This window comes from Coffea arabica, chromosome 1c (assembly GCF_036785885.1).
Source record: "Coffea arabica cultivar ET-39 chromosome 1c, Coffea Arabica ET-39 HiFi, whole genome shotgun sequence".
Classification (NCBI taxonomy): Eukaryota; Viridiplantae; Streptophyta; class Magnoliopsida; order Gentianales; family Rubiaceae; genus Coffea; species Coffea arabica.
In genome coordinates, this window is record NC_092310.1 from 52,937,294 (window position 1) to 52,960,729 (window position 23,436).

Genomic DNA, 23,436 nt, shown 5'->3' on the forward strand with positions numbered 1-23,436 from the left:
ATGAGATATCATTAAGAGGTTAAGAGTCCGGGAAGTTTTAATTCTCTTTCTCCTCCGCTGTTTATTATAAATCCCCCACCCCTCCCCGTTAAAAAAAATTAAAAAAAAAATGTTACCTTAGTATACATACAATTTTCAGTGATTAAGCATTGTTGAATGTTAATCAAATGAATTATCGGCTTCACCTGGAAACAATATTTTAGTTCCTTGGTACTAATACTGATTTAAAAACTTACTTGTACTAGTTAATTTTAGATAATCTTAAACCTTATGAACATCGTCAAAGCTTGATGAGTTGAAGTTAATGAGCCTCTGGACTATTAAAATATGGGCCTCAACATTAAATTTAAGCCCATTTTGAAACTTGTCAATCAAAAGTGCAGTCCAATTCATCGCCTCCTGCTCTCTTTACTGTCAAACTAAACCACTGGTATGCTACAATTCAGAGGAAGAGAGCTTCATTCCCGTTGTTGTGCAAAATCTGCTTCCTCAGAGGTTTGATCTTTCTTATCGTTACTCATGGTTGCTCCTCCTAATCCGTAGTCGATCTATTTATGCAACCGTGAATTCCACCTGCCTATGTATTGTTATTGAATCATGTTTTGATTCAATTGTTCTCTTTTTCGAAGCTTTGCTGTGAACCCTTCACCTTACCTTGCCACAAATTCAATATGTTTGAGTTTAATTGCTTCCAAGAATCGTATCACGAACTTCTGCTGTAGCTTTTAATATCCATATGTTGTTCATTTTGAGTTGGGCTGTGTTCATTTCACATTTTCATTATGCTTTCAGTACCAAGAAATCATGTCACAAAAATTCGGTCCAAGATGGTATCTTTGTGGCAAAATCTATCTGTTAGGGGCTCAGAAGTTCATAGTTCTTACTTAAAGATTGCCCCACGTTTAGCATCCTTTTATAATCATTCAATAGTTACTCATTCTTTTCATCCCATTTCCAGTATATGGAATTTTAGATGCCATTCAGCTCCCATCCAGATTTCAATTGCTTCAAATCAAACACTCCTGGTTGCATTTTCCCTCTCACTTTTTCTGGTTTCTTTTTATTCTACAAGTCCGTATCCAATTCGACGCCTGAGGGGACCCCCTTCAAGATCTTTAAGGAGGAGAATGAGTAAGAGGGCAAAAGCTGCCGCAAAACCTGTTCTAGATGAAGCCCAATTTGAGAGGGCTATTTCTGGGCTCCCACCTAGGTTCACTCCCGAGGAACTTTGCAATGTCATAGTTTTAGAGAAGGACCCTTTAGTTTGTTTGGAGTTGTTTAATTGGGCTTCAAAACAGCATAGGTTTAGGCACAATGTTTCAAGTTTCCACATTACAATAAAGAAACTTGGTGCTGCGAAAATGTACCAAGAGATGGATGATGTTGTTAATCAAGTGCTTGCTATTCGTTCTATGGGTACGGAAGCTCTTTACAATACAATGATCTATTATTTTACAGAAGCTCGAAAATTGACTAGAGCAGTGAACATATATAATCACATGAGGGATATCGGAAAATTGGACTGCAGGCCTTCAATTACCACATTTAATATCCTTTTTGCAGCTTTATTGAGTAGGGGAAAGAACTCATACATAAATCACATGTATATGGAGACAACTAGATGCCTTTTCAGACAAATGATCGACGATGGGATTGAACCTGATATTTTCTCCTTGAATTCTATGATAAAGGGATATGTGCTTTCACTTCATGTTAATGATGCCCTCAGAGTATTTCATCAGATGGGAGTGGTCTATAAGTGCTTGCCTAATTCCTTTTCATATGATTACTTGATCCATGGATTGTGTGCACAAGGAAGAACGAATAACGCCAGGGAGTTGTGTATGGAAATGAAGGAGAAAGGATTTGTCCCTAGTAGTAAATCATACAAATCAATTGTGAACTCCTTGGCTCTGAGTGGAGAAGTTGATGAAGCGGTGAAGTACTTGTGGGAGATGACTGAAAACCAAAGATCAGCTGATTTTATCACCTATAGGACCATACTTGATGAAACTTGTCGCCAAAGAGGGGCCGAAGATGCCAAGCATTTATTGCAAGAGTTACAAGAGAAGGGCCTGCTAGACGGGCATACTTGCAGGCAGCTTCTACATGAGGTTGAAGGAAATATCGGAAACTCACATTTCAGAACTCAATTCAGGTACCTCAATTTGTAGATTTTTCATTTTCCCAAGGATCTAAGAGGGAAAAATGCCTCGGCATCAACTCTAGGAGTAATATGCCAGCATGACCTGATACCTCTGCTTTCTTTTTGTCCTATCATTTTTAGGCTCTCATGGCATAAGACAATTCTGAACTTTGAACAAAGTTGCTTTCGTTATCTGTTTCTCTGTCTTGTTTAAAACGAACTGCCCAAGACGAGAGTTAGGGTTTTGAGTTGATTAGAGTTCTTAAACTATATCCATTTATGCTAAAGTTGAGCCATAACTACAAGGACTACTTAGAAAGTGCTTTCATTAGGTTCTTTGACTACTTGGTTATATTTTTAACTCAGATAATACAAATGTAGTTTGTCGATAGGTTTACAGCTAAAATTGCTTTGTTGCTCAATTAAATCTTTTGCTGTTCTTGCAGCTAAGAGCGAGCGGTGGAATTTGTCTACTTCATATCCATGCTAAGCCACCAAAAATATGTGAGATCTATGGAAAAGGCTTTGCAATGGTCTTGTTAGCTTGCAAAAGAACCAATGTTCTTCAGATAAGTCCATGGTAATTTTGTTTTCCAGCCTTGAATGGTTTTCTAATGTTAATATCAACTTAGCGACCTGGTTCATGTTTTTGTTTTCCAGCCTTAAATGGTTCTCTAATAATAACTTGAACCTGGTTCATGTTTACGATAACGAGCTTTGTTTGTTTATAATATACTGTGATGAAAAAGCTGGAGTCATTTAGAACTATGCGCTAGGGAAGTGACTGTCTCTAACAAGAGATTTTCACAAGAGGGAGATATCATTTATGGGGACAGTGAATAAATATGGATGTTGTGATGAAGTAGCCAAAATTAAGCAGACCTATGCAGGATTGTGAGAAATTGTTCATTGTGGCATTCCATAACAATGTAAGGTAAGTTAAGCCAATATCAGGTTGGCAGCGAAAAGTCAGTATTTGCTTGGCATTAGGCAGTGTTTAGTTGTTTTTCAAGTTCTGATGGACCACATTTGTCAGGATTGAGGAGTTTCTTCTAGTTGTTTAACTTATCCCTAATAAAACTATACAGAATAAATCATTACTTCATGCACTTCCAGAAGTCAAACCTATTCCGTGCTATTTCCCAGTGCTCCTTTTTCCCTTCCTTTCTAAAGAGTGTGGAACGTCTATCTTACCCTGTTCTAAGAGAAGGAAAAGGAACATTAAAATGTTGGAAGACTTGAATAAATCTTCCGGTAGCAGTTGGTGCCTAATGTTCAATGGTCTTGATTATTTGTTCTTGGTTCTCTAGGAATTCTTTACGTGGATAAGCATTCAGTTCTGGTCTATCTTGACTGATGACTAACTGGAGTTTGCCTGGAATCAAAATCAATGGCTGCAGATGTTGTGAGAAGATCAGTTGCTTGTCTGCGACAATTGAGATGCATATACTGATTGGGCCGGGAAAAGAAAAACATCAGTCTGCATTGCTGGAAAAGATTTTCTTTTTCTTTTAGGGAAGTGCCCAATTAAGTTTATAAATGTGTGGTGGCTTGGAGGTGACCAGATAACTACGCTGTAAATAAAGGGTTGTCTACTGCCAATGAGCACTGTTACTCATGATTAAACGAGCTGGCAAAATCTGAAATCTCTTGTAGAAAAAATAAATGGTAAAAAAGAGCACTTATGTTTCTAGTGTGAGGAGATGGCTTAGGTCTATGCCCAGCTTGCCACCTTAATATGATTTTCGGTGCGTTTGTTAAGCCTGGCTTGCTTTTCATTCTATATTATGGTATCATTTTCGTGAACCTGCTTTGTGAGTTGAGATGTATTACTTAATTACCATACTTAAGTTAGTAGACCTCATTTGGCATTGCTCCTCCTGTTTTGTTATGAGGGAGAATGATGACATTAGTCATAATTGCTTGGCAAAATGTACCATTAAACTAGTTTAGGAAGTTAAATCAGAAACAAGTTTTCCAATGTGACTAAAAAGCAAGTCACAGTCTGTTGATGGGCCCAACAATTGTAATACTTTTGAATATCTTATTAAAGTTTATATGAAAGTTACCGTTTGCTCCCAAAAAAAAACTGAACAAATTGATTAAAATACTATCCTAAACACAAACTTACTGCCCTGTTACAGATGGATCAACTTTCAAGTGGCGGGTTTTTTTTTTTTTTTTTTTTTTTTTTTGTGTTTTGGGGGGGGAGTTAAAGAAAAAGAAAAAGACAAAATCATCATTTTATATAGTGAAACATCCAGAGCTTCTGTAATTATAATGTAGAACTTAAACACTAAAAATACAGACATTAAACTAATTAATGTAAATATTAAGACTACGATAAATGTAAAAACACAATTTCTTTTGTTACTTGTTGAAATTTGTGCCCACACTTCAATTTTAGCCATCAAATTACAAATTACTTTATCTGAACCATTAATTGCATTCTGCAGCTACTGAAGATATTATGAATCCTGAAAACATCATTTAAATCCAAATCCGTATTGGGGGAAGGACACGCATTAGTAGTTCAAGAACTAGAGTACGAGTACGAGTAGGATTAGGATTTTTCGTAAATATGATACATGAAGTCATGTATTAGTATTTAGAAGAGTTAATAACGTTTTGCCCCCTGAATGTAAGGAGTAATAACACTTTGTTCCCGTCAATGAAGAAAAGGCACTTTACCCACTCAAGAATCTTTTGTTTGGTATTTATAGCAAGTATTCTTTTTTTTTTTTTTTTCTTGTAAAAAGTAAGAAAATGAACTACTCATATACGTTGACAATTCCACCTCTATATTATCTTCAATCAAATTAATCTTGTGGAAACAAAGTTATAACCTCCGCCTCCCTCCACCACTTCCCCTCAGTTTCATATCATAGAATTGTCAACAGTCTATTTTTGGGAATACTTGACACAAGCTCCAACTGAAATATTCTCAAGTAGGCAAAGAGCTTATTGTTTTTCATTGAGGGGGCAAAATGTTATTACTAACCATATTTAGAATGCGAGCATAGAGACACAACAACGCCCCGGCTCATGAACATTAAACTGCAACTTATACGAAATTGTTGACCGTTTCTGGATTTCTGCTCCCTACCAAAAGATTTCCCACTCAAATAAAGCTAGGACCCTATAAAAAAAAAAAGAAAAAGAAAACAGAAGAGCAAAGAATTGTGAATCAAAATGCCGTGACAACTCCACAGACTGTCGATATTCCATGATCCATCCCTCCAACTGCAAAGCATGGTCTCCTTTCTCAAGTCCGTGAGAGTGGAAAGGATCTGAAATTTTGCATTTTTTTTTCTCTTATTTGCGGAGTCGAGGCATGTATAATTCCTATGGAACTGCAAATACAGACTACAAAACTGTATCAGCTCGGCTTATTATATACATGGAATCCGCCAAAAATGCTCAAAAGGCCACTTTGTACTCGGGTAACTGCATGGCCTAGATTATCTTGAAACATGGAACTTAAAAGAATTGTAGGACGCCAGTTATCGTGATGGGGGGATCAATCCCTACACGAGTAGCCTTCCCTTCCGTAACTAACTGTGGCAATGCGTTGGCATCTTTGGCTGCAACTCCTTCACCAGTCCATAATGTGACATGAGGCCACTGGTTTTTAGAAGTTATCTTTTCACCATTTACCGAGCCTGTGTGAGCTTCTAATGCTGCCAATTTCCCAGAAAATAGTAGCGCAGTTATATCCACAGGTACCTTTTGATTAAGAAACGAGCCATAATTTGCAACAGCAGTAACACCATGACTTCTCTTGTGAGCCAGCGTCACATGAGCTTTTGTGAGACTATCCTTCAGGTTTTTCTCCTTGAAGAAGGTTTCAACGTCAGGATCCTTCTCAGCTATCTGATTCAAGAAAGGAAACAATACAAATCTGTTATACTGATTTTCATCCCATAAATTCATCATAAGAGAAATGAGGGAAATGTGAAACCAAATCCTTGAGTAAACAAGAAAACAGCAAAGAAAGAAGTAAAACGTATTCAGCAATCACATTGCCAAATTTCCTGGCTCTTTTTTTCATTTCCTTTTTTTTAATTAAAAAGAAAAGGTAGTATGGGACTCAAAACCAGAAAAGGTTATCCATCCAGAATGAAATGTGAATGCCACCACGTTGATACTTGCTTAACCCTTCCCAGACCACTCTACAAATTATAGACGTAAGAAGACCAAGACAAAAAGGTCCGTAGCTATTATCAACTGCACAGAGGACTTCAGAATCTCAAATTACGTATGCCACATGGTTCCTCATGAACTTCTAGAAGAGCAAGTGGAATGAGGCAAGACCTATCATGGGTCTGAAGGCTATTCAATTGCAAAAGGTTTTGAATCTTCATGGAAAAACAGAATTGGACTGGAGTTGGAGTATCCATAAAATTTAACGTTCTACTCAAGTGCTACAAGCCCAATTTATATCCAATTAAGTTCCCATCCTAAAGAACCAAAGATAGAATAAAGAAAATCTCACTAAATTTACTATGCTATGCAAGAGAAAACACTTGTTAACTCACCCTTTGGAGGAATTCATGGATTTCTGCAACAGGCAAACTCACAGCAGCGTATACAATAGCCCCAAGCCTTCTTTTCTCAATTACTGGTGCTGAATACTCACCCTTTGCAACTGCTTTTAGTTGTTCCAAGACTTGCTTGACAGCAAATTCAAATGGAACCTGAAAGAACATATAACGAGAAACCAACACAGTGAAATTAAGAACTTCACCCCACAAATGAAGGACAAGATGTTTGACCAGAGCAGATTTATTATGGTTGTTTTCCCCATTAATTATATATGTTCACATTTTAGTATGTACAAACCCGAGTGAGGGGGTTTGCTTTGGATTTGGTGTGGGCTTCAAGGTAAGGCTAGTTCAGCTAATTCTTGTGTAATAAGCAACCATGGCAAAAGCCTCCAAGCAAACCACTTATGCATCATATTGATCCTCAGTGCACCAAGTTCTTCAGGAAGAGGATATCACTAACTGATGTGCAAATGAAAATGATGATAGGATATTATACAAGCATCCAAACCAAATAGGCATTCACCTGCACCGAATCAAGGTACTCAGAATTGCTTGATAAAATCTCTCGCAATTCCTTCTCCCATTTAGTCCATTCTGTTGCATAGGTTCCTTTGGTTGACTCCAATCTGAAAGAAACACAGCTCTCGACTGAATCAATTGGGAAACCTCCTTTATTATGGTTCTCAGGACACAAATCCAGAACAAGATGGAAATCTGATTACCAACCTTCCATGCCTGATTGTGTGAAGCTTGTACAGGTTTATCCCCTCTTCCAAAACAGAACTCACAGAAACAGGTAGAGGAGACCTACAGGTAAAGGTAAGAAAGAAAGACACACTTGAAGCACATTAAATCAGAAGAAAATAAGATGACAAAATAAGCATGTCTCAATTTGTAGCCCTCAGGAAAGGAAGGAACTGATTATACCATTAAAGAAACCAAAGGGAGAATGGAAATAACATGTATATCAGAAAAAAACAAACGTTATAGACACAGTACCAACTTAACAATTTGTTCTGATATAATCCATACTGTAAATACTTCTATGATAATGAAATGAGTATCTTGATAGATCACAACCAAATTGCTCCTATTTCATTTCTAAGTTAGGGATGCTTTGAAATGCAAATATATTGGATGGAGTTGACAAGATTACAGAGTTAAAATCAAATATTTTCTTTACATTAGCGACGATTAGTAAGCCATAGTGTAGACAAAATTGACTATAGAAATTGGTGGGGGCACCAGAAAGTGGATAAGTCAACAGAAGCCCAAAAGTTTTAGTGGCAAGCATGTAAAGCTCTTTGTTTTTAAGAGACACTGTACACCATAACTATGTACACTAACCTGAAGTGTTGATAAATTACCTTTGCAGAAGAAAAGTGAGAAAGTAAAACTACAAATATGGTTCTAAACATCCACAACATTTGTCCTCGCCAGGAAGACTGATCCAATTTTAAGAAATTCAAAAGTTTAATGAAAGAGATCTTCAGAGTAGAACAGCAGACCTATTAGGCTTCAGTAAAGGCATCTTCACAAGAGAGCCAAAACGTTCAATTAACTCGGCCTCAAACTCCTTGCGGCTCTGATAAAGAGCAGACAATAAGATAAGGAAGAAATTTTAAATAAGCAACAACCAAAAAATGCGTGGAAAAACAACTACCTTGCCCTGGTAAAGGTGGTAAAACATCAGCAACACATAGCCAACATTTGGAGAGGACTTGTCAAGGTTCCCCTTCAAGTCCCAAAAAATAAATAAAATGTCAGCAACATTGTACTCGATTTCCTAGGAGGTGTGCATCATACAAACTATTGAAAACGATAGTGAGAAATACCGGATGATTAACACGGCGAAGCACTCGATGTATGAAAACAGCAAGTGCGTCAAGTGAAAATGGATTTGATTCGGTTCCTGTAGATTTAACCCATTAAGTTCTACATACATGCTACATGAAGCTAATTTACAAATCTAATTAATGAAAACTGGGAACAATTTTATTCTTGAATCCTAGCATATTACTTCACCAAGCAAATATAAAAGTAGACATCTGGAAGGATATTAAAATGTCATTTGAAAACAAATGTGAATCAGGAAGATTTTACAGAATTAACATATCATATGAATTACATATAAAACTGCCGCAGATCCCTGATACTATCTGCCAGAGCAATGAATGAAAAGATCCACAAATGAAAAAGTAAAGATTGCTGTTCGTATCATACCGGCGCAGGCCCTATGCATTTCTTAGACTTACAACCTCTATAATATGCAGCTATAACTTCACAAAAAACTCAATTAAAATAGAATTTCATAACCTTCTCTAGAAGACTAAACCCAGAAAACAATTAACCCAATCCATATTGCAGTCCTAAATGATTATGGTATAGGGAGATCGGCTCAGAAAATTAGCCAGAATGAACGAACACTTAGAACAAATAGGGCTTTAAAACACCACTCTCCTAACTATCCATTTATATATTACTTAAATTGGAGAGAATTCTACAGAAAACACAAGTACTCTGATGGTCAGACATTTCTGATGGTCATAAGCGAAAGCACTTGATGACCTAAGATGGTTGACTACCCATTTCTCTCTGTACTACACGAGCATGCTGCTTCTACACTAAGGAATCACATACATCCTTCTTGCACATGCATGTGAGCGTTTCCTACACGCTAGTGACAATCATGCAGCAAGTGCATAGTGGTTAGACATAGTAATTCCTACCCTTAGCTGCAATGATTGTTGACCGATAAGTCAAGAAATAACATTTAACAAATGAATCCAAGCAAATGTCAAAATTACACAACAGAGGAAAGGACAACATAAGAGTGCAAAATAGCAAAACAAATACTTTCAACAAACAAGCCATATATAATCTAAAATAAAGTACACTCTGTGAGTGAGAATATAGAAGATCAAGAGAATGAAAGAAGATGCTAGAATAGGACCTTCTGAATCTGGTACGACCGGAACTGCAGAAGCTTTGGTGCGTCGGCACATGTCCTCAATCTGGAGAAATTAAATGAAACCTCATCAGGCAAAATCCAAAGAATAAATGAAAGCATAAAGGAGAACAGCAAGCCCTCCTTCCGCCGGCCCCAAAACACCCCAGTCCAAGATAATGGAGCACAGACCAAGAAGAAAAAGTCCCCACACCCAACTTCCTTTGAAGGAAAAAGTAGAAAAAACAGGAACATTGTGTGAAAAAACAGGATGCTAATAGGTGATACGTAGTTCAACAGGTATAAAACGAAAAGGATTGGAAAAAAGGAAAAAAGTGAACAGTGAAATTTAGCAAATTTGGTCCCTACAAGGCAAATTGTTACTAGTCAGATTCATTAACAAACTCAAGGGAATGTGATCTCAACAAGTAACCTGTTTCCAAACTTCCTCGTTCGGTGCATTCTTGTCGGCAAGCATTATCGAATAAGGCTTTCTCCGGCGTTCATCAGCAACCTTCTGCCAATACCTACCTATTGAAATTTAATGCACCAAGAGTAAATACAGTATCAGAATCTAGAATGAGCAAGCCAATCTTATAATCAGATTTAAGAAGCAATCCAATCCCCGCTCTTTAAGGGAGGAGAAATAATATGGAAGTTGATTCAATTCTTGGAGTGGAATGATCACAAGAATGCAATGAGGCATGCAAAATGAGTACCCATATCATCTTGCCTTCCTCAACATTTCGCTGTCTATCCCCCTACGGTACATGTGCCCATTAACCATCCACTAAATGAGAATTAGTGAGCTTTACTAGAATAAAATGTCCAATGGAAGTATCCCAAGATTTCAGTTTTCATCATTTTAATCTACTGTATTTCCAGTAAACTTCCTATTGGTACTGGTTTAGTAGTATAGCCAGCACATGATGTACCAATTGAAACCATGATCTCTGATGTCAGAGCAGAAGGTTCATCTCTAGTCATTTATAAGACATGCAATAAGCTGCAGCACGAAATCTTAAGCTTTGCAAGAGCTTTCTAAACAGGAAAGGTCTTAAAAATTGATAATCTCCCGATAGTTGCGATTGAACAACAAAAAATTCGAACAGAAAACCAATTCAATAACACTCTACAGATGAACCTGTATGTTTAAAATGCATCAGATATTTAGAATGTCATTGAGCTCATACCTTTTATAAGATCACCCATCAAAGTGTTAACTGGTCGGTCATCCTCAAGGACTCCAGGGGCATTTAAAATTTCCCTACAAAGCGCAGATTTTGCACAACCAGGTATTCCTGAAAGTCGAAAGCAGTTAGTCCATATAAGATTGATTTAGTGGGTGCATATCTTAGGTGGAGAGGGAAGAAAGAAAGAATGCATGACAAGTGAAAACATCTTCAATGGTATAATAATAACAATAAAAGAGATGTGTGCATATCAGGAAGTGTTATCCTCCAACCAACAGGTAAACTGATATGCAACGAGCATAAAGTGGAACACATACTTCAGATTAACATCATGTAACTTTCAGCAAATAGAAAAGTCAATAAAGAACGGCTTACACCACATAAGAAGTTTCAACTAGCATGTGATAGAAAAAGAAATCAGATTATACATCTAGTGGATTTCTAAGATATATAATTAACAAGTTCATGATCATCAGATGGAACATACTTCTATTCTCTTACCCTCCCTACCTAAATGGAACCAAAAGGAAATGAAGGAGCTCAATGATTGTCAACATTAAATAAGCATCAATATAATATTCAATCTAAACCCGATATATGTCAAAAAAAAAAGTCAATCCAGTGATCTCAAGATGAATAGGCTGGCCCACAATTTTCCCATCCAGCCATACCTGGAAAGAAGACAATGAGGCCCTCATCCTTGGCAACTCTGTCCTTAACTGTAGTTACTGGTCCTGCATCCCTCTCTTGCTCAAGGTCACCCTCTTCATCTCTTCCTCCCTCAATAATGGCCAAGAAGTCTTCTGATCTTACTAAGTTTCCAGCAGATCCTATCAAAGCTTGATTTTGTGGACTGCGCTTTGCATATTGCTCCAGAAAAGGCTCAGCCTCACTAAGGTATACAGAAGAAGACAGCATTTTGTGTCCATACTTTCTGCGTATGTATACTGCCCTGAGAAAGAGGTTAGATTATTAGATGCTTCACATAAAGAAATGTAAGTGATCATGAATGAAACCATGGAAATGATTCCAACATTACCATTCATCGAGCATTTTGCTCAATTCCCTTTGCTTTGTAGGTGAAGTATTCCATATCTTCATTTGTCTACAGAAACAGGAAATTTTTAAATGAAAAGTAAGCAAAATATATCTGCTGTAACAGATTCTTTCTATTCTTATTGAGACCTTTAAGCTTCACCAAAATTTCATTTACCTCAAATAGTAGGCTTTGTAGGCAGATGGACCTTCTTTAAAGAGAATAGACAAGCCATTCCTGATCAAAAAGGTTCGCAACTGCACCATAAAGAATCAAATAAGAAACTAAAGAGTACTGCCATGAAATTAGTTAGTGTCCCACAAAAGAATGTTCATTTAAAAGTTCTTAGAGTTGAAAACAGAAGTTCTTTAAAATTTCCATGAAGTAGCAAAGGGAAAGTATATGAAATTTCCTTCATGTCATTAAAGTTGAAAAGTTCTTTAAGAATTAGGTAATTGGTTTTGAAAGCTGGTTATTTACATACTCCAAGGAACTAGAAGTTCAAAGAGAAAGTTATCCAAAACTGTGCTTACAAACCAAACATTCATTCCCTGACTTCAAAAATTCCTTGACTTTCCACTGTTCCTTCAATCAAAACAATGTCACAGTTTACACTAAATTTCATTCCTTGGCTTTCCACAGTTCCTTTGATCAAGCAATATCACAGTTTTACACTAAATTTCAGCAAATGAAATTAAAAAAAAAAAACCAAGTTAGAAGATGCATTGTAATTAGCACAGTAGAAGCCAACTGAGGAAAGGAAGAAAACAAATGTTGTATCTGTATACTTAATCTACAATTTGTACCATTGTACTTTCTATCTGAATATCTGTTGTTTCAATTTCAATCAACAAGCAAGATATAGTTAAATGATAGAATTAATGATCAACACTTGAGGAAGGTTTAACGGATAAAACAGAAAAAATTCACCACCAATGATATGATTAAAGGATCTGTAGCTCATTTTAAAGAGCATGCAACATGCTAGAAGCATTGGGAAACAAGTAGATTAACTAGAAATCTAGCTCCATAAAGCACCTCCAAGGTGTAATACACCCAGGACTTCTCTGTCAATACCCGACATCCTTGACAGAAAGTTTTGACATGTGCACAGATCATCAAGTGTAATAAAGCATGCATCAACTAGAAATTTAGGACCCTAATTATCGCCCAAGTATTACTACATCCAAGGCAAGATATCTGAAACAGCCCTTGAAAAGATAACAGAAAAATCAAGGTAGTTGCAAATAGTAAGTGCACTGGAGTTGAATGCACAAAATTTCTTATAACTACAATAGGCACACATGAAGCAGAAAACCAAGCCTGACTAGGCTCAACCTAATAAGAATGGTGATGCATTTCAGTCAAGTAAAGAGGATCGCGGGGAATGTCAGTTGCAGTTTACCTTATATGTGAGAAATTTCAACTTGATCATCAGATTTGCATCTTCATCAGCTAAACTCTCATTTGTGAAAGTGCCATTATTCTCATCAACTTTTTTTGCACCCTTCTCCGTTCCAGCAATTTCAGCAGCCTTTTCCTTGTCTGCCTTGAATAAGTTTAAGTCGACAAAGAAACCTGTCAAAAAAATCACCAATTAGCATCCAACAGAGAAAAGTATGTCATTATTAGTCAAAAGGATATTCAATCGTACAGATAAGGAAGCTGAGAATTGCAAAACATCTACGAAAAAGAATGAAAAGCAGAGGAAGAAGAAAGGACTATAGCTGAATTACAAAGCTGATGGTACCAAAAGCAATATGGATAAAGCAAAAATGGCTAAAGCTGGAATAGAGCTACAAGAAATAGACAAGCAAGCATCAATTTTCTGAAATTGGCTACCTCCTCCACTATTCTCAGCATTTGAAAGGATTAGAGAAGAAGAATGGATTTAATCCCTAGTGCAAATCCCACAAACTAACTGGAAGTCTACCATATGACCAATGGCACAGCTGAAACCAGTAAAAAAGCAAGCACAGCAGTGAGCTTACCTCGATAAAGTGGCCACAGTCCTGGTTTGTTCCTGAGACATGCACATCCCAACCCGTTATTTCAGTCAAAGAATGAAAAACTACAAAAATAGATTTAGCAGCAAAAGTAAAGTTATTTCCCATCATTAAGATATCAAGACAAATTAAGTAAAGACCTCATCTCTTTTTGATATCGCCGAAATGCTGAATCACTGTGTACATGGATCACCATTTTGAAATGAAGATTATTGCTAGAGACAGAGTTGATCTTTTGATAGTTATGGTACAATTTAAAAGCAGCTGGATAGCGGTTTTCGCGCATCAAGCGAATCATTTCCTGATTGAAATCATCAATCATAGAAATGTTTGGTAAGATCAATTGAATAAACTCTTGCAAGAAAATTTGACAGATTTTGCAAAATGAGTATATATAAACTGGGAAATGACAATAAAAGAATATCAAATGACAGAACCTCTTAAAGCAATCTCAACAGGCATTAAAAAACTCTTAGCTAAATTTGTTTGACTGATTTCATTTTTATCTGAAATAAAGACATTAAATCAAAGCAAGACTCTTGGTCTCTTACATCAAGCGCCTAAGAAAGGTTCCAAAAGCTCTCTTACTCCCACAGGCAATGAGGCTTTATTTGTAAAAGATCAGTGGCACAACTTATGTATGAGAATGTATAAATGAATACACCAAACATCTATGTGGAGATACATTGTTACACGACCGCATCATGCAAAACAATGCCATTAAAATGGAAGTTAAAGGGAGATACATAAAACACCACCTGCAACTTTATTGTAGAAAAATCAGCAGGCTGTGCTTGCAGGAACTTTGTAAGAGCCGAACGATCAACATTTCTTGAATGTGGGTCGGACCCTTCATTCCCAAACCAATCCAGATAGTTTGGGCAGAAGGAAGTGCCAACGCTCTGCAGAAGTGCCTTGATTTGCTGCAAGTCATGTAAGAAGCAAAATTGATAACACATCACGAGATACTTGTGTACCATAAAACTTCAAATGTTAGGAAAGCATGTTATCTGTTGAGGACGAAGGTTACCTGCTTCTCATCAGATCTATTTGCAGCACAAATTTCTCGCAGGCTAGCTCCTAAATCTTTTGCATCTGCCACCCGATACACAATCACATACAATTACTACACATGCTTAATTCACAATTACACAAACCATAAGTACGTCCCAGTAGTTTCCTTCCACCTCAGAACTAAAGAAGTATCAGAGAGAGAGAGAGAGAGAGAGAGCAAACACAAAAAGAAGGAAGCAAAGGCAATTTCAGTTTGACAGCAAAAGCAAGAACAAGCAATTGTCCAGATAATAATATTTCAAAAAAGCAAGTCCCATAATTCCAGTATTTTACAAATCATTTTACCATTCACGACAAAATATTTTAGACAGCAAACCCTTATTTGAACCTTTTCTGTTATCTCTTTAATGTAGATTTAGCATTACATGTGCAATCAGAGAGTGGAGCTTCATCCAAAGCAGGATCAACCATTAATGGTCTATAAACTCATTGAAAGGTGACTTTGAGTTCAATGGCTGAATACCCACTCAGTGACTCCTATAGCGTGACCATGTTCATCAATACTGAAGGTGAAAAAATAAACCTGTAAACATGTTTAGCAGTTTGGAAGTGGCTTAAAAAAAGGCCAAAAAAAAAGAGGTACAGCAGAGTGAATCGAGACATCTTAAATTTGTTGCTTAAGATACGATAGATACATATCACTTGCTCGAGCTATTTAATAGTAGCAAAACATAAGTTGAAATTTCCTGGATGGTAAGAAAGAAACTTCATTGACAATAATCTCTGGTCAACAGAGAGAAGCAACTCAGTGACAATTGCTTTTCCCTTCCTTTCTAACCCCTCAAGTTGAGTAGCACAAACAAAATCCCACGTGAAAGTTGTTTCACAACATCTAAAAACACTAGGCACACAGTCAATAGAGAAGATAATTCCAGATGGAAATTCTTTGAACTTCCACAAAGAGCTAATGAGGGCCAGCAAGATTTAAGCACTTGAACAACCAAAATTACAGAGATACAGCATGAAATTTTACCTAGATTCCTGTTACTTACAATAAGAAACTATGCCTTAAAAGCTTACACTAGTCTGTGCGTGATTTGAACTTCTTAAGCAAAGGAGATTGTTCACAAATTGCAACCAAAATTTTAAGGCAACCAAGAGAGAGAGAACATGTTTTTCACACAACAGAAAAGGGAAAATACTTTTTACCTTCATCCACAGTAGGTAAAGGAAAATCCCTTAGAACTTGTTCCATGTCTTTTGAACTTTCATGGCTTACTATGCGAGCCACAAGACCTTCTAAAATTTCGCCTTGTACCTTTATGTGGTCTATTGATCCTGCAGCCAGTGAAAGAGAAAGGGCAAAATTTTAGGAATAACAAAATACCTTGATAATTTACAGATGTCATAAAAGAAAGAAAACAACTCTGTCAATTTAAGAAAGGCTCTAACAATTACAGTAATTTCAAGGCAAGATGCCATGGGCATATATTTATATTAAAAAAAAACAAAAACAAAAGCATAAGAGAGTTGGAGGAATAAAGTCCACTAGCATTTAGTACAAACTATAGCTAGGAACCTTAGGCCAGCTTAAGACTTGATGCCTGTACTGTCTAAAAGATCTAATTTGCAATCAAAGCAGCACCAGCTGCATGCTACTAACAGAACCATACCGGCATACAGTGCTGGACCACATTAAAATTGAAAATGAAAAATAAAAAAGTTGACAAGAAAAGGTAGAATGATGGTGATGAGAAGAACTAGGTCTTAAATTACAACCCAATGATGGAGGACGAACAAGTGCAACTGTGCAAGCCTAATAACAAATATTCTGGAGAAAATGATAAGCATCCAGCTACGAAGAAGATAAAATATGACATCTGCCCACTAATTCTCTCTAAGTGCCTGTGTGGATGGATTGAACAACAGTCATTTTCATCTCGTAACATCAGCTATTAAGAGCCAAGATCGAGTGGTTAGACTAAGGCATCAGAAAATGGATATAAATCAGGTCTATGAGAATTGTAAACAATAAAAGTCTTAGCTCACCACGAAATCAAAAAGAGATTAGTAACTAAAAAAAGCAGGGTCATCAAGTAGAATATAAGGGACCACAATGTTTAAAAGGTTTGCAGAATGGTGATTCAGCAGTAGCTGTCAAGGTGGTTGGTTTATCTTGATTTGCATAGGATATCATAGAAAATACTAGAAAGCCAACATCAGGATATGCTGCTGGTTGTATAGCATGCCTAATGACAGTTAAGTAGCTGGTATACAGAAGAAGCACAGTGAGACAACCATGGCAATACTAGTAACCTGGTCCGATTCACAGACAAAAAAGAATTGCAGCCACCTGCAACTGTAATGTGCTATACCTGATCTATACTGAAACAACAAAGGTGCTAAAGCCAAATTTGGAGGACAAACAAGTTATCAAAACTTGAGCTTTCCATGGTTTCAACAAATCACATCAAATCAACAAGCTTTTGCTTTACAAATAAAGGCACTGTTCTCAAATAAACTTCACCTGGAACAGATATATCTGCAACTTCGTCAAGAGCCTGACAAACAGGAGATGCTGTTCCTTCTTCACACAATGCATCGTATGCAGCAAAAAAGGATGTCACCGACTTCCTATAGTATTGATGCAAAATATGTATCAGGGCAACAACTTTCATCTTAGATTGCCAAAAGTACTCCAACAAAAATAAATAATAAAGAATATTTTCTCCACTAGCTAGAAACAATTTCATTTAGTAAGATGCCTTGTAACTAGTTTACCAAAATACAAATAAAAAGGAAGAGTTAATCACAAAATAAGATGCAAGTACACTAAGACAAAATTTCTGCCAATTGCACTTGTTTAAGAATCACCAAGGAAATTTTGATCAATTATGTCAAATGATGATACAGCTATTCATGACCAAGCTCCTGTTTTGAATGCTTATACCGAATAGAAAAATCTTAAAATACACATAGATGAAAGAAGGGAGTGCATTAAGAACAGAAAATCAATAAACATAGACTTCCTCTAATCATAACCAATATAATGTTTGTAGTTCCAACCTCAGTACTGATTTCCAAACATTAAGAAGAGAAGAATTACAAAGACATCCTATTATAATGAAGAAAGTGCAACATCAATCAAACTGAAATCTACAACTACAGTTGTATTCTTTCTTAAAAACACACATAAAAGAGCAATACCTGGTGGAGAGCAACCAGACATGATTTGTTGGAAGACGCCACTTCCGGCAAAAAGCTATTATTTCTGGAGTAGAATAAAATTTTGGTCTCCCAATGCCCAATTCTGTGACTGCTGTCACAACCACTGCAAGACAAGATAGACGAGGCATACAAGCTGAAGCATGAGAACCAGACTTTCTGCCAAATCATATCCATCAAACTAATTATGAAAACCAAAACCTATGGCTCTGCAAAAACAGTTGCACAAAATTGGAGCTCTGCCAGACACTGGATAGTTTAACTGTTTACAATTCTAAGATCTATTAATTTGAAATGAATGGCAGGAAGGCAGCATTGATCAGCTAACAAGAACTAAGCCTGAAGTAACAATAACTTGAGTTACAGTAAGTGCCAAATACATATATAAACCCTCTTTGCTGGTTGAGAATGCCAAAAAAAAAAAAATAGCAAAATAATTGAAAAGTTTGGCCAGCATATGGTAGCACTTGTACCATCCTTCCATAACTACCATGACTGCAAAAACACAACTGAACAAGTTACCATTCTTGCAAAAATACATTAACTGTTGAACAAATTGCAACTACTTAAATGCTTCAATTTTTAGCAACCTTCAGAAAAAAGTGCGCCACCATACGTCAAGGTATTGTGTCCTTTCAGGTGTTATCATCCCTCAAAATAGAATAACCAAAAAAGTTTAATCTTCCATGACCCAGAAAAAGTGTATCTCAGCTTCAATCAGTCAACAGAAGGAAAAGAAAAAGAAACCAGAATATCTGACCACAAAATATACCACATTAATGTATAGTAGTTGATAATTTTCTTTTATGCCCTCACCATAATCTTCTCGAGGACGTTGTCCATGGTCTCCTAGTACAGCAGTTACCAGTTCCATTGATATGCACATGCGATTCCGCTGGAAAAAATTCAAAGAACAGAATTCATCAATTCATAAGGACAAACATATTGCTCAATTACTATAGCTATTGGGCATCATGTTATGTGCCACATGTATCGACAATGTAAATATGAAGATGTTTCAGAATGATTAGTGACAGGGTAAGTGATGCTCACATAATTACAAGATTCCAGTTCCACTTGCATATGCCTTATAAGATGAAATTTCTTGTTACTGCAGCAACGCCCCCCCCCCCCCCCCACACACACAACACAACAACCAAAAAAAAAAAGAAAACCCCCCACCCCACAGCCCCTCAAAAAAATATTCAAAATCAGCCAATAACATCTTGGTCCATGAAGTAATGGTTCCTAGGATGAGCAATCAATACTATTCCTCATCTATAATCTAGCTACCATTTTACTCTTCTAGATTAGTATGGTGAGAGATTCAAAGCAATAAAGTCAAGCCTATCCCCCAGTTTATTCTCAAGATTCCACAGTGAAATACCAAAAGATAAGGGTTTCTAGTCTTCAAGAAACTGCATAAAAAATATGACGAAGACATGTAAAAACTACAAAAGCACATCAAAATCATAACATAAATGCCTTACTCAACCAAGATAGAAAGTTATCATTGAACAACTCCAAAAGACAACTCAAAACTAAAAGTTCCTCGCATCTGTGCTCCATCAAAGAAGGATCATTATTTTATTTCTTATGAGTAGGCTATTTGCACCTTATTTTCAGTGCATTAGGATTTTGATTTAATCTAAAAGTAATGACATCTAGATTTTGTTGCACAATGTCTAAAAAATAATTCTGTGGAAGTACATTGAGAAATTCATTGAACTCTGCTTGCTTCTTGGTTGCTTGAGCACCCCATGCCTTGTGAAAAGTCCTCCCAAGCACAAAAACACCAACAGCAGTGTAACTGCAGAAAATAAGAAAAGTGAAAACTTAAATAGAAAAGTCAAGCCATATAAATGACTGCTAGAATGATACACATCCAAGATTACTGACATTATACAGAAAAAGATGCATATTTTTATTCATGTAAACTTAAAAACAACTCCAGCAGGCTGGATGTTCTCAAATCTATTCCATTGTGATTACCAAATAATTCTCAGAAATAGTATAAACCTAGTGCACCAGAAATAACTTTAACTTTATCTTATTCATCAAACCATGTGGAATTCATCTTCCTAACCAATTGCACTACTGAACCAAGAATCCCCTGCCCAACATCCCAATAGAATAAATGAACTCCCAACCTCTACAAACGTGTTTCATTCAGTGATTGACTGAATCATCTGAATGCACTATAAAGCACATTATAAATTTTCACACAGGAGGAAATGACTGGTTGAACACCAAACCAATCATGCTAACGGTTCAAGAGAAGAGAAAACTGAATGTTATATTTGTTTAGCAGTTCCACCTTGACCTCCCCATAAAACTACCCCCACCCAAGTAACTCCACCCAAAACGAAGATCAACAATAGCAAAGAGGCATAAAATCTCTCAGTAGCATACCAGCAATGGAGCACAGTTCAGTAAATTAAGCAAACAAAAGCAAAAGCTCCATGAAATAAGGTAGGAAATGAATAGAGGATGCAATGGTTAATCATGAGCATACACGTTGCCAAAGCTGTTCTTAGCATATGCTCCTCCCTCATGTCCAGCATACATGAAAAGAGATCCAGAATGCTTGAGTGATACCTGTTGAAGGCATGAGAACGCTAGAGAAAATGAGAACAATGATAGTACACACATCAAAAGAAAAAATTGAGCTCCATTTCAGCACAACTGAAAGGAAATTATGGAACAAAAGGATTTGTAGAACAGAAAAGCTAAATTCGTACCTCCAATGTGGCCAAGCCTTTCGACACCATCTCTATCATTCTTACTCTAATCTGGAACACGAGAACAATCAAGATATAACTCAGAAGCCCACTAACAAGATTTAACTAATGCTCAAAAAAGCACAATAAGCTATACTTTGGAGACCAAATAATCGATAATATCCAATTGGTATGCGGACATTTCCCCCAACCACATGACTAAAGGAAAAGCAGGAGAGAAAAACAAACCTCATGATCAGACTTCTCATTTTCAAATTTGGGGTAAAAGGTAGCTCTTATTTGCGCATGCGAGTATGTTGAATTGTCCACAGTGAAGTTGTCCAGTAAATTACCCTTAAACAATTTGCTCAAGACAGCATTATTTAATCCACCTGATGCTGCTTGAGCTTCACCCCCCTGAGCCGGACCCACCACTTGAGCAGCTGGTCCTTTTTCAACTTCTACAGCCGTTGCCCCACTTGTTGTTCCATATGACTTCGTCTCCCAAACGCCCTGTCTCGGATTGTTGTTCACCAATCCTACCCCGGCAAACTGTTGATCTGGGGGAGGAACACTGGACTCTCCATCATTTTGAGGAATGCTTAATGAACTAAATTTATCAGTCACAGCTTCCACACCTCCTACAGAAGAAACCTCTTTCGCAGTTGATGAAGGCCTGTCAGATTTTGGCTTCTCTATCCATCTTTGTCCTCTAGCTGCACTCCTTGGCTGCATTTTCATAAATCAGAACAATGAACAGACAAATAGTGCCAACCATTATAAGAAATTAGGAAAAACTTAAATGAGCATATCCAAAATACATAAGGATTTGATTACCCTGTATTCTACATTTGTCCATAAAAGGTAGAACAGAGGATAAAAGGTATCTCTTAAAAGGTAGAACACAGGATAAAAGGTATCTCTTATCAAAGTTACTAACAGAGAACCATAGCTACTATTTAGATGGCAAGCATTTCTAAACAAAATTAAGCTCAATAATGCTTACGTGTTCAAGTAGATGACAATGCTCATCTTCCACTGTGAGTACCTTTTTTTCAATCCTTTTTCTGTTTCCTTCTTATAATCACTCTTATTGGTGACAGAAATAAGGAAAAGAAAAAATTATTCAACATTGTAAACCGAAAAAAAAAAATTTCAACATCCAATTTTGCTTCAACATCTTGACATTTTACCCGCAAGGAGAAAAAAGAAAACAATAGCCAGGGTTATAAAAATAAAAATAAAGTACCAAGTTGCTACAGATGCAGAAAATTAGAGCAAGAATAAATACTTAGATACCAAAAAGGGAAAAGAGATAGCATTTAAGTCCAAACTCTAAATTCCTATTTTCGATCTTTATAGCTCATGCAATCAAACAGTGACCAACTGCGAAAATGTTACATATTTAATCCAAAACACAGCACAAAAGTAGGGGCAAAAGCAGGTAAGAGAAAGGAAAGACTCGCATCGCCAGGTGGGCTGACAGCATTGCGAACACATCACATATCCATTAGACAGCTATAACTACCGTGTTCGCAGAATTTAATCAAGTCTTCTATAATTAAAAGAAAATATAACCAATTCATCAGATAAGATCACAAAAAAAATTGAAATAAAATACAGTCACGTAATATATGCCCATCTAAATAGAGAAGAAAAAGAAAACCTGTTTCCGTTGCATGGTGGAGTGAACCAGTGAGCTGCTGAAAGAGATGGAGCGAGACCGGAGAAGAAGAAAGCTTCTGGAAGAAATTAGATGATGAGGTGAAGAATGATAATGCGAAGAGGAAGAAGAACGAGAATAGAGTGCTAGAGTGAAACCAGAGAATATTCTCTGAGAAACCAGCCCCCTCGACAACATCCAAGTTTTCCAGATAGTACAACTTTGCTATAAATAGTAGGGAAGAAGAGTGGGGCGGTGAGTGGTAAAACTGCAATAGCTAAGAAATAGGACGTCAAATACTAATTTACGAGCACCGCGGACACCGCCTTAGACCGGCGTCGAATCAGAATCGTTCTACTGTGAGACACTGTAGAGTGAGGAAAAAAAAAATAAGGTGCAGCGCAACTGCTCAAGGAAAGATTAATTAACTCTTGGTCGTAGAAGACTCGTTCATTCAGTCAATGGATTTGTTTGGATTGAAAATTATTTGTCAAAATTTATTTGCTTATAATATCAATTTAAAATATCGCGGTAGTCTGTAATCTATATCAGGTCGACGTATCGTGGTCATTTGCAGTTCACGCTTCCTCAGGTTAATATTTTATTTGTGTTTTTCTCATTTTTTACCTCGGGTTAACCTTCCAGGTCGTGGCCACATGATGACCAATTTCTTAATGGATATGTAGTCATAAAAAAAAAAAAAAAAATTCCATGCGAAGGGTCTAGACATTAATTATTGTCAATTACTTTCTTAACTATCTAATCTCCCAGAATTCCTATTCGGGATAATAATAGTTCACAATAAGATATGCCTTGATTTTCAATATACCATTTTTGTCTTTTTGTTGTTAATCAGACAAATCTACCCCGTAATATGTCATTTTAAAAGTTTTCCTTTTTATCTCTACTTTTTTTCCTCTTTACCTTTTCTTCCCTTCT

The 23,436-nt window shown here is 36.7% G+C and overlaps 2 protein-coding genes across 3 annotated transcripts; one reads left to right on the top strand and one right to left on the bottom strand.

Moving 5' to 3' along the window:
- The first annotated feature begins 356 nt into the window (after positions 1-356).
- Positions 357-4,024, top strand: LOC140035936 (pentatricopeptide repeat-containing protein At2g27800, mitochondrial-like). 2 transcript variants are annotated; one of them, XM_072077287.1, is made up of 3 exons: positions 357-2,158; positions 2,593-2,726; positions 3,457-4,024. In XM_072077287.1, exons 1-2 carry the CDS (start codon positions 783-785, stop codon positions 2,594-2,596), a joined length of 1,380 nt encoding a protein of 459 aa, XP_071933388.1. In that variant the 5' UTR covers positions 357-782; the 3' UTR covers positions 2,597-2,726; positions 3,457-4,024. The 2 variants fall into 2 exon arrangements, with proteins under 2 accessions (XP_071933388.1, XP_071933387.1); XM_072077286.1 differs by having other exon boundaries at positions 358-2,158; positions 3,547-4,024.
- A 1,071-nt stretch (positions 4,025-5,095) lies between these two features.
- On the bottom strand, positions 5,096-22,806 carry LOC113742487 (tRNA ligase 1-like). Its single transcript, XM_072077288.1, has 27 exons — positions 22,501-22,806; positions 21,084-21,563; positions 20,856-20,906; positions 20,630-20,712; positions 19,825-19,924; positions 18,931-19,009; positions 18,097-18,220; positions 17,417-17,523; positions 16,099-16,227; positions 14,906-14,970; positions 14,634-14,798; positions 14,016-14,176; positions 13,861-13,892; positions 13,275-13,447; positions 12,047-12,126; positions 11,873-11,938; positions 11,505-11,785; positions 10,834-10,941; positions 10,074-10,171; positions 9,647-9,707; positions 8,529-8,605; positions 8,357-8,428; positions 8,202-8,278; positions 7,420-7,500; positions 7,217-7,319; positions 6,685-6,843; positions 5,096-6,019 (listed from the first exon to the last, which is right to left on the bottom strand). The coding sequence occupies exons 1-27, from the start codon at positions 22,693-22,695 to the stop codon at positions 5,627-5,629; spliced, it is 3,600 nt and encodes a 1,199-aa protein (XP_071933389.1). The 5' UTR covers positions 22,696-22,806; the 3' UTR covers positions 5,096-5,626.
- Between the last annotated feature and the right edge of the window lie 630 nt (positions 22,807-23,436).